The sequence below is a fragment of the Rattus rattus genome, chromosome 6, assembly GCF_011064425.1.
Source record: "Rattus rattus isolate New Zealand chromosome 6, Rrattus_CSIRO_v1, whole genome shotgun sequence".
Classification (NCBI taxonomy): Eukaryota; Metazoa; Chordata; class Mammalia; order Rodentia; family Muridae; genus Rattus; species Rattus rattus.
The window spans coordinates 35,539,796-35,562,425 of record NC_046159.1 but is presented as its reverse complement, the minus strand read 5'-3'; the positions used below and the strand labels follow the sequence as shown (position 1 = coordinate 35,562,425).

The window sequence follows — 22,630 nt, the reverse complement described above, 5'->3', positions numbered from 1 at the left end:
ACCCTAACTTGAGTCTTCTATAAATGTTTGAAGCGTCTGAACAACTAATCTATCTGTCCAGTCCCAAACCTGGATGTTATTTTACCTCTGGGCCGTGCCTCACATTCCCCAGCTCTAAGATGCATATGACACCTATCTTTGTCTTCCTTACTCTGTTACAAATCCTTCTATTACGTCTTTTTCACCAGTCATTGTGGCCATGTTCCATTTCTTTCCAGTTATTTCTGGAAAAAATACAATTTGCATTGCTCTAAGAATTATAATTACACAGACATATGCATTGTGTCAACATTAGGCTTGAGGGTTCCTCTTGTTTTGAAGTCAACTGAGTCCTCTGTGTCAACAATGGGATTCTGAATATGACAAGAAATAAGGAAATAAGGATGTGACAATGGGAGGAGTGGCTAGTGATTCTTAATACAAGCTAGAAAGATACAATGAAAAAAAAGATGGTTGCTGTTTGGGCAAAGAGTGAATATTTTAGTAATGTTTTAACTCAACAAAATTGCTGAAAATTTTGTATATATATAATGGATATAGATATATATGGATATAGAGAGAGAGAGGAGAGAGAGAGAGAGAGAGAGAGACTCATATCCCAATCATACATTTATGTACTTAGGAACTCATAAAAGGAACAATTACCATACTTCTAAATATAACTATAGACAAAGCATGATTTGCAGCATGTACCGCCACAAAACTTCTTAGGTCTCAAGAGAATAAATATCCATTAAGAAAATACTGAAGCTCATTGATAATTTAAAATTTGAAGAAATAAACATTGAGTGGAAAAGGAGTTGGAAAATCTGGCAATGATATCTATCATGAGTGAAGTTGTATAAAATTACAGAGTTACAACTAAATGAAAAGTTGTAGTCTTCGCTCAGTACTTGGGCATAAACACTGCTAAAACTCAGGATGGTTGCCTGGCTATCCTAATATGAGAAGCGATGGTATCTGTGGAGGATATAATTATAAAATGAAAGGAGCAATGCGTCAAGGAATAAGCCTGAAAGGATTATTCAACCATTTTCTTTTTTGGGGGGATCCATATCAATAAAGCTTAATAAGAAGGAAGAGGAAAATTACTGCTGACTGTGAACTTAATAATGCCCCACTGGGAGTTCATTAATATCTCTACAGGTACACAGCAGCATTATCTTAATTGCACATGATACTTCCAAAAATTGCCTTTTACAACATTTGTGGAAATTGCCCTCTGGATCAAGTATTCTTACATTTTGTATTGCTTTTTCTTGGCATGAGTCCCCAGGAGCAAAAGATTCTTATTCAAATATCCAGAAATAAGATGTTCCCCAGATGATTGACCTTGTCAAAGGCACTACCCTTATTATGTTAAGAGGAAGTATATACTGTCAGAAAAGAAAGGTCAATGTGCAAAAACCAAAATTCAAAACTCTCTCTCTCCACTGTGTTTTAGATAAATGCAACTGCAATTTTCTTGATATCAATACTTTGTAACGTGTTTTGTTAAAAATTAAGTTTGTGCTGGAGTAATGGTGTCTGGTCCGATTTTCAAACTGTGTACCAAAGTTATTGGAAGCACATCTGGACACAAAATTTGAGAATAAGAAAGTGTCTCTAGGAGTATAGTTCCAAGCTGAGATCACTTTGCCTATTAGTTGTTGATTATGTAGGAACTGTGGAGTAGAATTGTGTTTGGAAGGGCTCAATGTTATCAAGACTTACAAAATGAAACTAGATTACACACCCATAATATTTGATTTTTTATATTTTATGTATGACAGTTATTTATCTAGAGTTCATAATGTATTCCATCTTTGATTTCTTTTTAAGTTTTACTCTATACTAACAATATTAACGTAAAGTAAAAACATTTTCTAGAACTGGGGACCCAGGATGCCAAATATCATATTTTCTTTCTGTGTCTGATTACCTTGTTCCTTAGGTGCTAAGAAGAAAGCAAGAAAGGCAGAGAGGCCAGGGTCCTCTTCCAACAGTTAGATACCCAACGAAGGAGTGGGTCACGAGCAACTTGGGCCAAAAGCTGCTGACTATTGGAATTTAACTCTTTCTTGCTATTCTGGTCCAAAAGATGATGGCTTCTGGGAAATTACTCCTACTAATTATAGCAGGGGATTAAGGAGAAAACAGCTTAGATACTTGGGTTCTCTTCTCTCTTTTTTTTCTTTTCTTTTCTTGGATATTTTCTTTATTTACATTTCACATGTTATCCTCTTTCCTGGTTTCCTCTCCAGAAACCCCCTATCCCATTCCCCCCACCCTTGACTCTATGAGGTTGCTCCCCTTCCCATCCACCCACTCCCTCCTGTGTCCCTGCCCTGGCATTCCCCTATACTGGGGCATTGAACCTTCACAGAACCAAGGGCTTCTATTCTTGTTGATAACTGACAAGACTATCCTCTGCTACATATGCAGCTAGAGCCATAGGTCCCTTCATCTGTCCTCTTTGGTTGGTGGTTTAGTCCCTGGGAGTTCTGGGGGGTCTGGTTGGTTGATGTTGTCCTTCCTATGGTGTTGCAAAAACCTTCAGCTCCTTCAGTCCTTTCTAAAACTCCTTCATTGAGGACCCTGTTCTCAGTCCAATGGTTCACTGTGAGCATCCACCTCTGTATTTGTCAGGCAGAGCCTCTCAGGAGACAGCTGTATCAGGCTCCTGTCAGCATGCACTTCTAGGAATCTGCAATGGTGTCTGGGTTCTCTTCTCCCTGACTCAGGCTTCTCCCTGGCCAAGTGAGAGTCTTGGAGTTGCTTAGCATTAAGTGAGCCAGAGAGAAAAGGAAAAAAAAGGAAGAAAATCAGGTACAAACAGAGACACATGCATACTGAATGGAGCAGAGAAGGGCTAAACCTCCACTTTGTTTTTAATTTAGTTTTTATACCTTCTCAGGATAATTGATTACATAGGTTTCTAAGCACTTCTACATTCCAAAAGTTCATAGTAAGTTTAAGGCAATAGTTCATATCATAGATTGGAAACGCTGAAAGAGTTCTAGCAGAATTGTGTACATGTCTTTTAATTAAGCCTAACACTTTAGTAAGCATTCTTTATTGGTTACTAACACCATACATTCATTATAAATTTAAAGCAATAATTTTTATTTCATAAGTTAGCATGGTTCTGTCAAGAGACTGAACATCTGCCTTGTGCATTATTTTGAAGTCTTGTATAAATATATCACTCCATCATGGATTTTCTGTCTTTGTTCCTACATTATATTACCCATTCCCAGTTTATAACTTCTAGTTATCAAACAGTGGCCTCATTCCTAACCTACAGGAAATGTTTTACTTGATTTTAAATTTCTTTTATTAAAGCAATTAGTCCATGACACCTGAAGGTTTACAGAGTTATAGTTGTATCCTTTATTCTATAGGGAGCTTGAGATTTCTTGTATCAATTTACAAGTTCTATAAAATCATGATCCAGAATTCTGAAATCATCAATTCTTCTACACATGATTGCTGCATGATAGTACATTTCACATAGATTCTGCAGGGAATGAGACTAATATGGTGGGCTAACGCCCAGGAATCATTAGGCTATGTAATAGTGTCAGGAAAGGCACATGAGTATAAAGCAGCAATACTGGGATAAAGTCTCTGAGGGTCCTGAATCTCAGAAGGCATCCACCACAGTTGTGCAAAATGGTGGGTCATCTCCAGAAAACTTACTTTCTCGATACATCTTTTCCTAGGTGGCTTCTAACACTAAACCTATCTAAAAACAAAATCAATAAAACACTAGACTGAATGGACATACGTGCAACCTGCAGGCACCAAGGTACATGCTTGCTCTCCATGTATAAGACAAAGACTTGAGTAGGAGCCAGAGCAAGTATGCTACTAAATAGCTCACTTCATTGCTTTGCTCATTAATTCACAAGCCAGTTTTCTTCGTTTTATAATCTGATGAGAAGGAAGGATGTCTCAAGAAAAGCCTCCATGATGAAAAAAGAGCGATAATCATTTTTTCTTAGTTCTTGTCGCTGGACATCACTTATCTGCTCTTGGGAGAGCAGTAACTCCTGATGCTTTGCAACACATTGGCCAGAGGAACCATGTACGTGAGGAACATACCAACAGATCTTGTTTGTTCAGCAATTTTCCGCCCATTTAGTATCTGTCTAATTTATTCAAGGAAGACTGACACTGTTCCAATTCTCTCCCAGAAGAATGCTGTCCAGTGATAAAGGGGTGATGCATAGAAACCTTGCCCTCCATGAGGTTAAGTACTCTGAAGAAAGAGGGAGAATAATAAACAGATTGTAAAGCACATAATTGTTTAATTAGAATTGTGAAACTTGATGCCCCAAAACAAAATAGTTTCAGGAATTAAAAAATAAATATATAACCAGTTAACCTTCCAGTAAATCATTGTTTCCCCAGAGCAAAAAATTGAACTTGGGCAAGAATTTAATGCACCTCCTAGTGGTGATCTGATAATAATTGTGATTCCTTTATATTTACAGTGTTATTCAATATCAATATAATTCAAGTTCTCCAATCACTATTATTTGTAAGTAAGGAATACTGATGTTTTGGAAGTGTTCACTAATGCATGTATGTTGTGTTATTTAAATGTTCAATTGTAGAACTGGAGAAATGGTTTAGTATGTAAGTGTCCTGCTTCTCAGAGAAGACAGAGGTTTATTTCTTAGAATATGCATGGTGGCTGACAACTAAATATAACTGTGAATCCTGACACCCACTGTGAGCACCAGGCACTCACATGGTAAGTTTATATAAGTGTGAGCACGTGCGCGAGCAGACACACACACACACACACACACACACACACACACACACATACAGGGTGGGAGGAATCATACAGGTGTGCAGGCAAAACACTCTTGCAACTAAATAAGTGAAATAAATTTGAAAACAAAATTTAAATAAAACATTCAAAACAAATGTCCAATTTAATTAGTCTGAAATGTGTATTCTACTAGATTTGATTTTCCATTCATGTCAGATTTGTTGAACACATGTATCCAAATATAAACAATTAAATTAAGGAAAATACTGTTTATTTTGTCTTAAGTGAAAGGTATGGATTTGAGAAGTATAGCACATGGAACCTTGAGAAGTATGCCTCTTTTCTGCTTTTGTTGCCTGTTCATTTTCATATTGTTTAGAAATCACCATAAAAGTTCATTTCGACATGAATTTTATATGATAGTTTTGAAGCATGAGAACAAATTTTTGTCAACCTTTGATTACATACAACTAGTTTTTCATTCCATAATTACTGTCAGCTGACTTGGTTCTTCAGAAATACCATTGAAGTTATGACTGAATTTTATTTTATTGTTATTTTTATAAAGATAGACAGAAGAGAGAAAGAGTGAGGGAGAGAGAGTATAATATTCCAATGGAACATAAATGACTTACCTGATACTACATTCTTAGCAAAAACTGATTCTTCCTCTCCCAGCAGCTAATCATTGCTAATAATGCCATAGCTAGTGGTGTAAAATCATGCTCAACTCTGTTCTCCAACTGAGATTGGGTTGGCAGGGCCATACACAGGACTTGTACTGTGAGTTCGTATGTGTCTCTGCCCTGCTGTGTCCAGAAAATAATGTCATCTTGAAGTCAGCTACCTCCTTACGCTCACACTCTCTTTCTGGAACCTCTTTGGCAATAATTACTGAGCATAGAGAGGATATTCACGTGTAGTATGTAAGGGATTCTTAAGAATCCTGAAGATCTTTGCTCCACTGTTTATGTATAAACCCTATAGTCATTTTTCCAGGAGCTGATAGACTAACTTCATTTTATAGCATAATGTGGGTTAATATGAGTCTGTAAACAACACGAGTCAGCTTCATGTAAATCTAGAAGTAAATCTCAGCTCAAGAGGGCAGAAAAAAACTCCCTTGAAAAGCCTTGAAGTGCATATGTGTGTGCCACAAAGACTCATGTGGGAACAAATACACCCCATGTTTTATAAGTCAGCTTATTGCCAGTTTATCAGATTGAGAAATAACACCTCTAATCAGCTGAAGATTTCGTGGAAGGGAAGACTAAGCTTTCTTCAAAACACAAAGTGTGTGTCACTTACATAAGACTGTCCAATTTTATAAACCACCAAAAGGGTTAACTTTATACCCATGTTGGGGACTCACAAGGCATATAACTTAACTTCTGGAGGATCTAATGCTTCTGATCTCTGTAGGACTTGCATTTATGTTCAGATACTCCCACACAGATACACACCATGCAAATAATTAAGAAATAATGCAAATACAACTACAACCTGTAAGCTTTATACAGTAATGTATCTTAAACTAAATCACAAAAATTTATTTTATGCAAATTAATCATTGATTAATACTTACACATTTTTCTATGTATACTAAGTCAGTATATACACAGTTATTTTATTGACATAGTAAAAGACATAAAGGGTTAAAAGAGATATTATTTAATTCAACCTAAGAGAACTAAGAAATTGAAAATGTTAAAGCAGAAAGTAACTATTATGAAAATATAGTCTTACTTACCAATGTAGTCCAGAATACAATAACCATCAGGCATATATTCAGATAACTGAAGATTGAAAGACTCATCAGCTTGTCTTGATCATAGATCCCTTTCCTGTAAGATAAAAATTAATATAGATATAACTGTAATAAAGAGTTGTAAATGTATATTTGTAACAAATAATAGTCAGGGTTTGTAAAAACAAGATGCAATGGATGAATTTGTTAAAGTTGGTGAAAAGGGGTATGGAATATAATAAAGAAGGAATCCTTTCCTTAAGTGTATTGATGTATCTTGTATATCTGGAATTAACTTTATGTAAAGACCCAGAAGAAATGAAAAGCATCTACAAGTTTTAACACACTGAACAGATCTAACACTACTCTAATTGAAAATGGCTATCACTTTGGGCACATTATTTGTAGTTGATTTTAGCACTGTGGTAGTGATAATAGATGGGGGTGAAAATGGAGAGTGGGTTTGTCTGTCTGCATGTTTTCATTATGTATATCTAGAACATAAGAAAAAGCATGGACATTCGCTATTACTCTCCTATTTTCTTGAGATAGGATCTATCATTGAAAATGAAGCTTCAGATGATTAGTCCAGGTTGACTGGTAGCCAGCCACAGTGGTTATTCTGCGCAAAGGCCCATATGACTAGAGCCAGTATTTATTTTGAGGGGGAGAGGGCTTTTGCTCTTGCTTGAACAGCAAAAGCTTAATCTGCTGAGCTATCATTCCATCTCAAGTTTTAGTTCTTAAATATTATATAGGTATTTGATGATAATTTTAAGAGAAGTAAAAACAAAGATTAAGAACTCCATGGAATTTGCAATATTTTCCCCTTGTCTCTGCAGTACAGAGCTCCTCTAGAGAGCTGAAGAATTTAGGTTGAACTACTGTGATGATAAACCATCCAAATCAAAACAGCAACACATTCTTGGCAAGTTATACATGAACCAGAAAGATAAATGCAAAAATGACAAATATGATTTAATTAATGGTAATAATTATTCAGTTTTACAGAAGTAGATTTTAACCTGTGGCACTTGAGAAAACATTGATTATAACACAGAATCCTTGAGAAAAATAAACATCAGTGTATGAAAGAGCCTGATCCTGAAAACACGAATTGATGTAGATCTCTTTACAATGAACGTATAGAATGGACATGTGTGGGTGATTCAAGGGAGGGATAAGAATGTTCTTAGTATTTCTCTCTTAAAGTGAGACTCTAGAACAGCAGGAACTCTGATCACCTGACATGATTCAAGGCACAAAGCTAGACAGTGGGTTAGCAATTCTAAAGAAGAATCCCTTTGACCTTGTTCTTGAAAATGACATGTTATTGTTTTGGATGTTAGACTCCAAAAGCAAACCTATGTAAATAAAGTTTCTGAAAATAGAGATACCACTAAAATAAAGACAATAACAATGTGCAGAGAAAACCTATGAGAAAAGAAGAATATAGCGACCATGCATGCCACAGAAAGTATTGGTCATTCTTAAGATTATGGTATAATACCTGAAAGAATTTTGTTAGGAAGCCTATTAATTTTTTTCTGTTACTAGAATAAGATACTTTAACCAAAGCAATTTATGGAAGAAAAGGTTGATTTTACCTTTGGGTTTCAAAGGAGTGTCTATAATAGTGGGAGGGGTATAGTGTCAAGAAGTTGAAGGAAGAAGCTGGGAGATAACATTTTAACCACATACAGGAAACAGAGAGAGAATTTGGAAACAGAATGTCGCTCTAACTCTTCAAACTGCATCTAGTGTTGCATTTCTTCTACCAAGGCTCCAAGTACCCAAAATTCCACAACCTCTCAAAACAATGCTGTCAAATGTTAAATACTTGAGACCCTTGAGGGCATTTCTTGCTTAAACCATAAAGGAGAGGAGTCATTTATTTTAGCTTATGGTTTCTCCTTGTTCCAAGGCAAAGACCAGGTCATAGAGAGAGGTCTGGATTACAAGGCTTATGCCCCATATCAGCCATCTAGTGGTCCTATACCTGCTATGTAAGTCATGACTAAAAACTTCTAGACTATTCCACAACTGTGCCTCATTCTTGTAACACATATGATAATGCATGCCTATAAGTGCTATGCGCGATAATTCATATCCAACCCATACTAAAGCGCTGACCCCAGGTAAAGGTAAATAATTCATACCATAGTACAAAGTCACATAGTCCAATAATGCCAGTCCTCATACTGGAAACCCCGAAAGTACAGCCATTGCTCAATGCACTGGAATGGAAGTTTCAGCAGTTCTAATCAGATGTTTATGGCCAGGAAAATACCTAGTGAAGCACTGATATTCAAGTTATGTTTGAAGCCCAAAGAAACTGGTTGTAATAACTGTATATGAGTGCAGCCATCACAGCAACAGGATAGATGAACTTGTCAGCAAGAGCAAAAGAAATCAAAAGGAAACACATTCTCCCTATTTTATCTACTCTTACTTGAGCTGCTACCAAATACTGGGCATATTTAGAACAGATCCTCCCCTTTAAAATACCTGGTCAAGAACATTTTGCACTAGAGTGCCCAGTGGCTTGGCTATGGATTCTAGATCCAGTCAAGTCAGCCATGATTTACCATAGCAATGTCCTATATTAATAATGTAATGTAAAATACTTCCATGAAGCTTGAAAATGTAGAGTGACAGAGACTGTGTAAGGTTCCACTGATTGTTGTTGAAGGAAGCAATAGATTTATATATGAGGAAGAGGATATAGGTTAGCTGATTTAGAAGTTCTTTTGCAATCTTGAAAGTCTCTAATGATTAAGAAACATAAAGTGTTTTATATAAAAAAGCTTTGTTCTTTAATAATCACTAATAAGAAATAAGAAAAAGAACATCAATTTACTCTACTAGGTCTTCTGTTTTGCTAAGAATTTTAGGTAACATACTCTATCAAGAAAACAGAATAGGAACAGAGATATGGCATATGGCTCAGCAATTAGGAACAGATACATTCCTTTCAAAAGATCTGAGCTCCATGTTTCATCACCAGTGTAAGGTACCTCAGAACCACCTGTAACTTCAGCTCCAGGGGATATGATGCCGTATTTAGGACTCACTGACCACCTGTACGCTGAAATGACCATTTGCACATACAGTCACATTCATTTATACACAATTCTCCCAAAAAAGGTTTAAAAAGAAGAAAGCAATAAATTATAATGTAGTTTGCTTTCTTGGAAAACAAACTGAAAAACTATTCAAGTTAATAATAGTTTAAACAAGAATACAAGTAAATAAGCAAAATTAATGTATTTGTATATTCAAGCAGGATAGAAAAGAATATTAATTTTATGTCATACATGCTAGAATAAAAATAAAAACTGTTTTGAAAGAAAGTTAATAAGCAATATACAAGGCCTACACAGAGACAATTATATGATTTTATTAAGAGGAAATAATGGAAGTGAACGAACATTTTGCAATATATTTTTTAATTTTTGAAAATTCAAATGGACATTTTTTTAAATTATATTCAGCATAGAATCTTCTTAATGTCTCTCATTTCATCCTCCATATCCCTATCTCACCTTAACTTTATGTTTTTCTTTTTTTATAGTGCACCAACTTCAGTACTTGTCATACATTACTTATGCCCATTTTACCATATAACTATAGCTTGATTGACCTACTAGAGGTCATACCCTAAAAACTGATTTCCTCCCAGAAGTCATCAATTGAGAATAACTATTTAGCTAAGGGTAGAGACTTTTAAGTTCTTTCACCTTCCATATTGGAATGTTGACTGACTTGTTCTTGTGAAAGTCTATGTAGACAGCCACAGCTCTTAAGATTTCCTGAGTGCTGATTTCCTGTCATGTCCAGAAAGCACTATTTCAGTTTGGTCCTCCATGACCATTCAATCTCTTTTTACCTTTGGTTATTTTTTATTGCATATTTTTGTATTTACATTCCAAATGTTATCCCCTTTCCTGGTTTTTCCTCCACAAACCCCTCCCCCTGCTTCTAAAAGGGTGCTCCCCTACCCAACTACCCACGCCTGCCTTCCAGCAACAAGCCTTCACAGGACCAAAGGTCTCTCCTCCCATTGTTGACCAACAAGACCATCCACTCTTACATAAGTAGTTGGAGCCATGGGCCCCTCCATGTGTACTCTTTGGTTAGTGGTTTAGTCCCTGGGAGCTCTGGGAGAGGGGGGTTTGTTTGATTGATATTGTTGTTCTTCCTATGGAATTGCAAACCCCTTCATCTACTTCATTCCATTTTTTAACTCCTGCCCTGGGGATCCCATGCTCAGTCTAATGGTAGACTGTAAGCATCTGCCTCTGTATTTGCCAGGCTCTGAAAGAGTCTTTCGGGAGACAGCTATATCAGGCACCTGTCAGCATGCATGTTCAATAGTGTCTGCCTTTTGTGTCTGTTGATCTTATTAACTTTTCCTCATCTTCTTCTCCAATAATCACTGAGTCTTAACATGCGGCATGGGCACATAATATTTGTACGAAGGCTCTCTGCACTTTGACCATTTGTGAGTTAATGCAAAAAATCAAAACCGTCTCTTATAAGGTCTGAGAGCTACAAGAATTGCTGAGTAGAAAGATATGAATTTAGAAGATACTTCGATACTATCCTTCCTTAATAATATATTAATATTCCTAAAATAAAAGTACTAAGTTCCTCCACTGGAGCCTGTGGGCTCATGAATAACAGCTTTGTGTCCAAATGTACCAAGCACAACTTTCCACAGAAAGTTAATGTCTACCACTTTTAAAATCCTTGCCACAGTGGCATCCGTGGATATGTCCTGCTACATCAGTCCTTGTTGTAAATTCCAGTAGCTGGGTCAGACTCTTGGTGACTGTTCCCTGAACAGTGTGACTAGTGCCTTCTTGCATTTTGAAACATAGGCAGCAGGGGAGATTTGAGTCAGTACCAAGCTCATTTTTCCATGTTCTATGAACAAAGAGTATATTGTTCAATACAAGGGTCTTAGCATAAGTTTGTGAAAGCCACAAAAACTAATGACAATAGGCTGCATTGTTTAGGAGATTTGGGGTTATGTCTGACAAATATCTCAAGTGGAGTGGATTTTTTTACTCTTTCTTTTTATTTACACTTTTTTTTACACTCCAGATTTTATTTCTCTCTGGTCCACCATCTTATTGTTCCACATCCCATACCTCCTCCCAGACTCCCTATCTCCATGACTATGTTTCTACTCCCCCAGATCCTCCCACCCCACCAGAACTCTTCACTCCCTGGGGTTTCCGGTCTCTTGAAAGTTGGGTGCATCATCTCTGACTGAACCCAGACCAGGCAGTCCTCTACTGTATATGTGCTGGGGGCTTCATACAAGGTGGTGTATGCTGCTTGGTTAATGGTCCAATCTCTCAGAGATCTCAGGGGTCCAGGTTAATTTGCACTGCTGGTCCTTCTAAAAGGTTGTTCTCTTCCTCAGATTCTTCCAGCTTGTCCCTAGTTCAACTGCAGGAGTCAGTAGCTTCTGTCCATAGGTTAGGTGCAAACATCTGCATGAGTCATTCAGCTGCTTGTTGGGTCTTTCGGAGGGCAGTCATGATAGGTCCCTTTTTGTGAGCACTCCATAGTCTCAGTAATAATTTCAGGCCTTGGGGCCTCCCCTTGAGCCGAATCCCATTTTGGGCCTGTTATTAGACCTTCTGTTTCTCAGGCTCCTCTCCATTTCCATCCTCACAGTTCTTTCAGGCAGTTACAATTATGGGTAGAGTTTTGACTGTAGGGTGGCAACCCTATCCCTCACTTGATGCCCTGTCTTTCTGTTGGAGATGGGTTAAACAAATTCCCTCTCCCCAGTGTAGGGCATTTCATCTTTGAGTCTTGAGAATCTCTCACCTCCCAGGTCTCTGATACATTCGAAGGGTCCCCCCAACCTCCTACCACCGGAGGTTGCCTGTTTATCTTCTTTCTGTCCCTTAGAGCTTCAGTCCTTTCCCCAACCACCCAATACCAGATCATGTTCTCCTCTTCCTCCCATCCAACAGTGACCTTTTCCTCCCAGGTCCCTCCTTGTCATCCCTCTTGCTCTATTGCCTTGACAATTTTTTAAAAGCTAAACAAACAAATGAAAGCCTAGCAAACCAACCCCCCCCAAAAAAAACAAGAAGAGTAACAACAACAGTATAGCAATTTAGAGAAGAAAGTGCTTTTCAATGGGGACTTACAGTTTCAGAAGATGAGTCCATGACCAGCATTGCAGGCAGGATGGCAATGGGTCTCCAGCAGTAGCAGAAGGCTCACATCTGATCCACAAGCATATAGTAGAGAAAAAAGAGCCAAGGGAAATGAGATAAATGAGATAGGGTTTTAAAACTTCAAGGCCAACCCATCCTTAGTGACATATTTTCTCCAATAAACCTACACCATCTAACTTTCTCTAAACAGTTAAAGCAACTGGAGACCAAGTATTCACATAGATGAACTTATGCAGGCCACGCTCAATCAAGTGACAACATGGAGGTAACTTTATCTGGTAATTAGCTTTCTATTTGTCAACTAATAGTTTCTGAGTGGAACATTATAGCTTGTGTAACTGCAATTCAACTATTTTATAAATGTTTAATAAATTTGAACTAAAATAATATTTACTTTTCCACAAGAGAATATATGGTGTTGTAAAATGTAAACTCTACAATAATATATAACTATAATGCAAGTCTCATCAAACCTTAATAGATACTTTTGCTAAGTTGTTAAAAAGTTCTTTTAAAGTTCAAATCTTAAACTAAACAAGTATTATTACTTAGGGTACATTTAAAATCAGTTTAAAGAAGGAACGCACAAGAATTAATGCAGTTTTAACACGCCCCAAGCTCATAAAAACAAGCATAGTTCAAATGTTGACCTAAGACTTCAAAGCTAAAAATATGATGTAAAAGTCATGCAAATATCAAATGATTACTTCAAATTTTAAAATATGTGGATCAATGAGATGGCTCACAGGAATGAGACTTGACGCTCAAGCCTGCTGATTTGAATTCAATCCTCAGAGTCCATGTAAAGGTGAAAGCATCTGTTTCACACAGTTGACTTCTGATCTCCACATCTGCGTTCTGTCATATGTGTGCCACTCCTCCTCCCCAACACTAATAAATTCAAAAGAAGAATTTAGCATTTGAGAAGAAACCAAACCATGATTAATTGTTTAGTGAGAGGTATTGGGGCAGCAAGTGAACCATTTGAGAGCTTGTTCTACCTCATTGATCAATCTGAAATAATTACATGAAGAGATTTCACCAAAAACCATGAGCATTCTGTCACTTTGAGGGCACAACTTAGAATATTTCTAATAAAACCTGATCGATGTGGGCTGGGGATTTGGCTCAGTGGTAGAGTGCTTGCCTAGCAAGCTCAAGGCCCTGGGTTTGATCCCCAGCTCCGGAAAAAAAAAAAAAGAATGGAAAAAAAAAACCCTGATAGATGAGCACAGTGATTCAATCAACTCTCAGGACTTGATGTGGGGTTTGAATGAGAGTGAAGATTTAAGTATTTAGCAATATGAGGTGAGGCTAAATGCACAGAGGATTATGAGAAGTCACCCGCAAAGAAAGAGAAGAGAAAAAGAGGAGGAGAAAGGAAGAGAAAAATGCCAGGTAAGGGGGAAGAAAATTAAATTCATATTTTATTATGCAGATATATACTCAAATACAAATACAAATGTCCTAAAGAGATTTAAAAACACATGAGCCAAGGATTAAACGTATCTGTTGGTTTTAGGTATCATTCCTTGTACTTCTTATAAATAATATATCATTAATTAACCAAGACAAAACAAGAACTCATCCCAAATTTCTTTTCATGCAAAGTAGGTGGTGGTAGTTTCTTAGCCTATTTTATACTTATCACTTAACAAAATTATTCTTCAGTAATAGGTACATTTTTATCAGGAGAAAAGAGTCATACAGTAAGTTACATTTTTAGTTCTGTTTTAAACATTAGAAGTATTCTCAAAATAATGACTTCATAAACCTGAAAATCTACTGGAAAGCAGAAAGCTGAGCATGAGGCCTCATGACTGTGTAAATATGCAGGACCAGGTATCACAAGTTATAGAAATTCCTCTGTTCTTTCATTTCTATTTTCAGGAAGGTTATCTCTATGCAATACATTTTGATCTCAGAAGTGAAATCCATTTGATCTTTAATTCCCTATCCTAGGACCATTATATGCCTGGTGTTGACATAAATGAAATAGTGAAGAGGAGGTGTGCATGAGCCTGAATTGAAACTTGGGTCTTAATCCATGGGTTATTTCCTATGTATCTGAAATGGATACACCTAAGAAAACAGTGGTTTTCAAAAGACAGGTGATAACGAGGAAAGGAGTCACTTTCACCAAGATTTCCATAACTGTGAGTTTTACATAATCTAGAGAATGTTTTCTATTGTGGTATTTTATAATTGTGATGTTTCTAAGCATCTACAAAAATGAAAACTTGATGGTAGACTAGGTTTATTTTGACTCGCACTCTTTCAAAGGTGTGAAGGGATTTGGGAAAGGACAACATCTGTGTATCATAATAAAACTTCTACATTTCAGCAAATGAAAGTTAATGGAAATGTCTTACCTTTGTGCTTTGTATTTTTTTTTTTTCATTTCTTGTTAGGACAATCCTGGTGAGTCTGACTCCCCCTAGCTCCTATTTATCCCTGAAGCTCTATAAATGAAGGTTTTCTTTCCTCAATAGTTAAAGTCTCCAAGTTATAAGTACATACATACCCCAGATTGTTAAGGTGTTTCTATGAGCATTATCAATGTGTTTAAACTAATTGAACAGTTGTTTCAGAATGAGCTTCAAACTGACTTTAAGTGATGACATAGTCATTGCTAGGGGCAGAAATCCACTTTGACTCTGATCATCTACTGGCCTTGCTTTTTATGCTTGTTATTATTTTAGTAAAATTTTGTAAATTAGTATAATTAAGAGTTCAGTTGTTTGCACAGCCTATTTTTAGACTTGAGTAGGAATATTAATTCCATATCTATGTATTTTGAGGTCATGGTTGAAATCTGCAGTTCAGTGCCTACTTTTTCTATGAAATAAGCTAATGAAAATATAGTACTCTATAGTATATTCTATTATATTATAGTGTAGAACACTTCACAGTGACTAGATGAGGAATTACCTGTGTAAATATTAGAACATGCTGTGTACATTATAATGAGTTTAACATATGAAAGATGTTGCTTCTAAGGCTGTCATAATTGGAATACACATAAAACTCTTAACTTGCCTTAGAACACAGAGGAGAAAACTAACCTAAGCTGTACTTAGGAAATATATTAGTTCTTACCATTATTTTGATAGTGTGTTCTGATACATAGCCACTTTGGAGAGTAAGGTTTATTTAGAACTAGAGCTCTGGAGTGGATTTGAATCTATCATGGTAGAAAGACTGAGAGGAAGCTAGGAAGTCAGAGGAGAAAAGAGCAAGTAGGGCCAGGATATAAAACTTCAAAACCCGCTGCCACTGATGCAATTCCTTCTGCAAGGATCAATGCCCTTGCATTTGAAGGTTCCAGAACCTTCCCAAACTCTGACACTGACTGGAGACTATGTATTAAAAATGCATGAGATGATGTGAGATATTTCACACTCAAACCATCACAAAAAGTCTAATGTGGAGTATAGCCTTAGTTATGGATATATATTATTCTATATTTTCGTAATTATTCCCAAGGGCATGAAATGCCCACTCTGTCCTGGTATGATTTTGAACATACACATTCCTGCCTTGTGAGAGCAACTAAATCACTGAGGTCCAGGTACTAGTTATCAAATGACTCAAACTCTGATCCCAGTACTTGATACTCCAATCTTATTCCACTTTACTCCCAGTGCCTCTTGAAAGACCTGTTATTCAATTACTCGGTGAAGAACTCAGTAGAAGGCTCCAAGGTTTCCTAACACTGGTTTGTTCTTGTCAATTCTCGAGGTGCAGACCAGCAACATGGGTAAAGAAACAGAGATTTTTCAGGCTGCATGAAGCTAATGTATAATTTAAAAGGTTGGTGGAGAACTGATCTTTATAATAATAATAACCATTCTCCAACAGAAGAAAATAACATAGAAACCAGAATCAGTCAATATGGAATAGGATCTTCTGGACTCTGATGGTCGAACTGAGTTTGACTTTGGCAGGTTTGCGGCAAAAAGGTGGACTATTGGTTCAGTTTAGACAAAGATCAAAAATTATATCTGAGAAAATGATAAAATAAAGGAATTTTCAAACAAAATTGTTTAACTACCTTATTATTGCACATAACTACTTGTACTACCTTCCAGAAATCAGAGAGAGAGAGAAGAGTTGGGTGGAGTGCACTGTAGAGGTTAACCAACACAGGGATCTGGATGTCAGTTCCCAAGCCATGCTCATGCTTGTGATCAATAGTGACTTTGCAGCTTTCCTTAGGGTGTTTGAGACAGTGTGTGTTTAAGGGTGTGTGTGTGTGTGTGTGTGTGTGTGTGTGTGTGTGTGTGTGTGGTGTTCATTTATATTTATATGTAGTTGTCATACATATAATAAATATAGTATAATAAATATATAACATACTATAATATGATCGACATAATATATATGTTACTGATCCTCAATTTCATTTAACTTTGTATCAATGCTTCAAAATTACACAAATAGTTATATTTCTAATAATCCCAATACATTCACTCCACACCAGAAAAGAGAAGTGATTTGATACTTAACATCCTCTTTGGTCTCTTAGTTTGTTTTTCATAGTTATAAGCTCTAGAGCTCCTTAAAACAACTAAGCAGATTAATCTCATCTAAGAGTAACTGACATCATGCTAATAGGAAAATAAAGGACTCTTTAGTACTTGTGCACTGCACACAGCAGGACTGAAAGCAATCTCCCAGCTCTTAAGGCAAATGTGTGCAGCTTTGGAGAAGACCTTCCAAAATGGAAGAACCTCTGAAGTAGTGACTCTCCAACTTCCTAATGCCATGTCCCTTTAGTACACTGTTAGTCCTCCTGTTGTGGTGATTTCCAGCCATAAAATTATTTTTGCTGCTATTTCATAACCGACTTTGCTACCGTTACGAATTATAATGAAAATATATGATATTCAGAATATCTGATATGTGACTTAGAAGTACGTCATAACTCATAGGTTCGAGAAGGCTTTCACTGGGGACCAGCCTTACCTGAGCCAAATGGGCTACCGAGCACTTTTATAGGTGTTCTTTGGTAAGTGAATTACTATATGGAACTCACATCGCTTTGCTAACAACTCATGATGTCTATGAGGAAACATAACCTCTGTTGACTACTCTGCTCTCTAGATACAAGGCAGCTGGGTTACATTGGTTTTATATCAGTTAAAATATTTGCTGGATTGGTTATGAAACCTCCATGTCTAACTAGCCATGGTGTTTAGCATAGCCATCCCCTGCTATATCCATTCCCATTTCTTAAGGAAAGAAAATAAAAGAACAAGACCCAGAAGAAAATGGCCCTTTTTTGTGTGCATCTAGGTAGTATGGTGGCAGAAAACCCACCCTGTGTGATGATCCAGCCCTGTCTTTTATGAGTGGCTAATCCTACATGGAACTCTGTCCCACCTTTCTGGTGTGCTCTGACATTGGTGTTTTCTTGTCATTTCAGATCCCTCAGATTAGTTATGCATCCACGGCCCCTGAACTCAGTGATGACCGGCGCTATGATTTCTTCTCCCGAGTGGTCCCACCGGATTCCTTCCAAGCCCAGGCGATGGTTGACATTGTAAAGGCTTTGGGCTGGAATTACGTGTCTACTCTTGCATCTGAAGGAAGCTATGGAGAGAAAGGTGTGGAGTCCTTCACACAGATTTCCAAAGAGGCAGGTAGGAAGTGATTGTATTTTAAAACTTACCTTCTTTAAAAACAAAAAAAATCTGTGCCTTGCATTTTTCTTGAGATAATATTGGATGAATTGTAAACATAATCGCCACCATGCCCTTGATTTCACATTCCCTATGTCCTGTGACAGTATCTTTAGGTGTTTATCTATACTGCCACCCCTTGGTACCAACAGATAAATAGAATGAACACTGAAATGAGTACCTAGCTTCTGCCTAAGAGATGTAGAGGAGAACATTAATTGGATCATAGATCATGAGAAACTATGACTGCCTTTTTCTATCCATAATCTGTTTCCTCTTTGTACCTTCCCTATGTGAGGAGAACTGTTTAGAATTATGTGAACATGAACACAGGTCCACCCTGATTTTGTTTTGTTTGTTTGTTTCGTTTTTCCTTAATTTATTTGTTCACTTTACATCCTGATCACAGAACCCTCTCTCCTTTCTGCTACTGAGGCCAGTCTGAAAGGAGATCCAAAAGGAGGCAACAGGGTCACAGTCAGCCTCCTACTCCACTTGTTAGAGTACCCACACGGAGATCATGTTGCACATCTGCTACATATGTGTAGGAAGCCTAGGTCCAGGCCTGCATGCTATTTGGTCTTGGGTCAGTCTCTGTGAGCCCTCATGGGTATAAATGAGTTGACTCTGTAGATCTTTTTGTGGTGTCCTTAAACCTCCGGCTCCCCTAATCCTACTTCCCACTCCTCCACAAGACTCTTCAAGCTCAGCTTAATATTTGGTTGTGGGTCTCTGCATCTCTTTCCATGAGCTGTGGATGAAGCCCCTCAGAAGACAGTTATGTTAAGCTCCTGTCTGCAAGGATAGCAGAGTATCATTAATGGCGTCAAGAGTTGACTCTCTTCCACAGGATGGGTTTCAAGTTGGGCCAGTCATTGGGCGTCCATCCTCTCAATCTCTGCTTCATCTTTATTCCTGCCCATCTTGTAAACCAGACGAATTTGGGGTTGAAGTTTTTATGGTAGGTTGATGTCCCCCTTCCTCGACTGGAAGTCCGGCCTGGCTAAGGAGGTGGCCACTTCAGGTTCATACCACAAGGACATTTGCTCAACTATGCTCGTAGTTGCTTTACTCATTAAAGCCAGAAATTTGGAAAAACCTAGGTGTTCCTCAACCAATGAGTGAATGCAGTGCATTTATATACTGGAATAAAGAAAGAGTGGTACATTTATACAATGGAAGATAACTTAGCTATTAAAAGCAAAGACAGCATGTGATTTGCAGACAAACAGGTAGAACTTGAAAATAACATCCTGAGTGAGGTAACCCAGACCCAGAAAAGCACATATGGCATCCACTCACTTATAAGTGGACCTTAGTCATAAAGCACATGATAACAGTGCTACAATTCACAATCACCCTAATTTTGAAAGAGCATCTGATGCTCCTGAATGACTTGGCCCAAACAAATGAAACTGACCAGGTAGAGTTATTTAGGCACATAGAGCTGAAACTTGTGATTCCTTTCAGGGAGTCAGTTCTATTTAGTAGGATTTATTTAGAACACATTTACTAAGGATGAATTCCTGATCTCCCCTTCACTGCCCTTTAAATGCTAGAATTCTACTGGTCTACATCCTGGCAGGTACTATGAAGTTATTATTCTAAGGTAAAACAGTCAATTTTATTTATAAGAATTTTATTCAACCAAGATGGTCATTGACTAGTGTAATGAATCAACAATAAAACCGAAGAGCAGAAGATCCATTTTATGTGGAAAGGTGCCATATATCATGATAGCAGGGTCTTGTACATCACCCTTTACTGTGGACATAGCCAGTGGATGTCGCTGATAGACCTGCTTATGATTGTGAAGAGAAGCTTCTTTGAGAATCTCATTTTTTAAAATTTATTTTTATATTTTGATCTTACATGCTTTAGTTTTTGCCCTCTCCCTTTTCCTCTTCCCAGAGTTCTTCACCACATATTCCCCTACCACCCCACCATGGTATCCCCCTTCCCTGGGGCATTGAGTCGCTATAGAATTAGGCAAACCCTCTATCAGATAAAACAGTCCTCAGCTACATATGTGCTGAAGGGTGGCAGGGGGAAGGTGGTGTCAGACCAGCCTGTATATTCTATGTTGTTGGTGGCTTAGTCTCTGGGAGCTCCCAGGGGTCCAAATTAGTTGACACTGCTGGTCTTCCTTTGGGATTACCATCCCTTTCAGCTCACCTCCAGTACATAGACAGGGCCCCCAGTGAAAGGATGGGGTCATCAAACAACCTTCAATATTTTTGGCCCAGAATTGTTCCTGTCTAAAAGAAAAGCAGGAACAACAATGGAGCAGAGACTGAAGTAAAGGAAGGCCAACCAGTGACCCAGTGACTAGCCCAACTTAGGATGCCTACCATTGGCGGGCACTAAACCCTAACACTGTTAATGATGCTTTGTTGTGCTTGCAGACAGGAGCCTGACATTGCTGTCCATTGAGAGGGCTCTATTAGCAGCTGAGTGAAACAGATGCAGATTCTTACAGCCAACTGATAGACTGAGGTCAGGCATTCCTAAGGAAGAATTAAGAGAACTCACAACATGAGCACATGATAGGATTTTTAAGTGTCACTACCCATCTGTGTCCTTCTTACCTTTTGACATCTGACTGAGATAGATACTCCTGTTTATAATTATCTCTGGCTGACACAAATCACCAGCAGGTGTCATCTTAAACATGATTTCCACGTTCAAGCTGATAGGCAAACCTTCCCTTGTTGTGTTGTCTTTGCCTGGTGTTTCTAGCTTTGATCACATTCCCAAGACTCTTACAAGAGGACAAGTTTCTCTTGTTCACTGCTGTAGCTCTAATTCTTGTGGTCCTAAGAAGGAAAATCTCCAGTATAATTCAGTTAGAAACCTTCTGAACTGTCAGAAAATTTTAACTCGCTTCTTATGGAGGGCTGTGATATATAGAACTCATTAGCAGCAGGGCTCATGACTCCCCAAAGAGATCCCCAAACAATGTAATGACTATTGTTTTTCCTTTCTCTGTCTCTTCCGATCTTGCTTTGATCAACCTTTAGTTGAGATAAAAGAAATGTCTGAACTATATGGCTGAAAATGAATAAATTAGGCAATGACAAGAGAAATTACATGTAAATTGGTAACTCAGGAATAAAGTCCAGCCACCATCTTGAAATATTTAATTGCTACAAGAAAGTCCTGAATATAACTCTGAACTTTGTATTGGATAAAACAGAGAGGATGCTCAACCATCTCCCACAAAATCTTAACAATTTTATGGTAACCATCATGTGTAATATTTAGGAAAAGAAAACTTTTTCTTGCTTTGGAAATAAGACAAATGTTCTGACGACAGGTTTCAGTGAGAAAAATTATATGGTTGCTATTCCTGCTGTCTCTGGTTAGATCCACAAGATATGACATTAGAGATTGTTATGTAACACAAAAAGGAATGACCTTTGTAGTATTGTATGCATGTTAAGGATTATGCACTTAGCTGAATACATTTCAAGATGCTCAGCTCAGAAACAAAGCCTTGGCCGGGACAGTCATTTAAAACGAAATCTTTTAACCTGAGACCATGCTGCCTGGGGATGAGAATTAAAAAAATAATCACCTGCTGCTGCAGACATAGGAGAAAACATGGGAGATCCAGGCGACATGTCAGTGATTAGTTCTACGTATTATAACATTCAGATAATGGGTATAGGCCACCTGTGCTATGTCACATGTGCAATTAATAACTTTAAGTATGCTTATGTGCTTCATGGATATCCTTTTCCTCTGCTAAACAAGGAGGAAAAAGGTCAAAGACAGAGGGAGAGTTTACTGTTCATAAAATGTTGACTAAATGCATCTACTGTGTCTTAAGGGAAATGAAGTTAAATATCATTTCTTTCCTATGGGTTTTTTCATTAATTTCTTTGTGGGTATATGCATTCATTTTTATAATATGTGCATACACATATGTGTATTTGCATATATAAGCACATATTTGGGGGTTATCTATCCAACTTTGTCTCTGTCTTTCTCTCTCTCTCTCTCTCTCTCTCTCTCTCTTTCTCTCTCTGCACGTCTTCAAAGTTTACAATGGGTGTCTTTCTTGATTGCACTGCACTTTATTTATTAATAAAACACTCTTGCTTAACCTAGCACTTGAGTTATACACACTCTTACTTCGCTACTGTAAATATTTTATACATGATTCATCATTTCAGTCCTCAATTTCAACATAGAGAGAATGAGATTTATAAAGCCCATTTCATCA

At 37.5% G+C, this 22,630-nt stretch overlaps 1 protein-coding gene across 3 annotated transcripts in view; it reads left to right on the top strand.

Moving 5' to 3' along the window:
* Positions 1-22,630, top strand: part of Grm7 (glutamate metabotropic receptor 7) — an 808,808-nt gene that overhangs the window by 263,073 nt on the left and 523,105 nt on the right. For all 3 annotated transcript variants that reach the window (XM_032905985.1, XM_032905983.1, XM_032905984.1), the window contains exon 2: positions 18,147-18,363. In XM_032905985.1, coding sequence (XP_032761876.1) covers positions 18,147-18,363 — 217 coding nt within the window. The remainder of the gene's footprint in view (positions 1-18,146; positions 18,364-22,630) is intronic.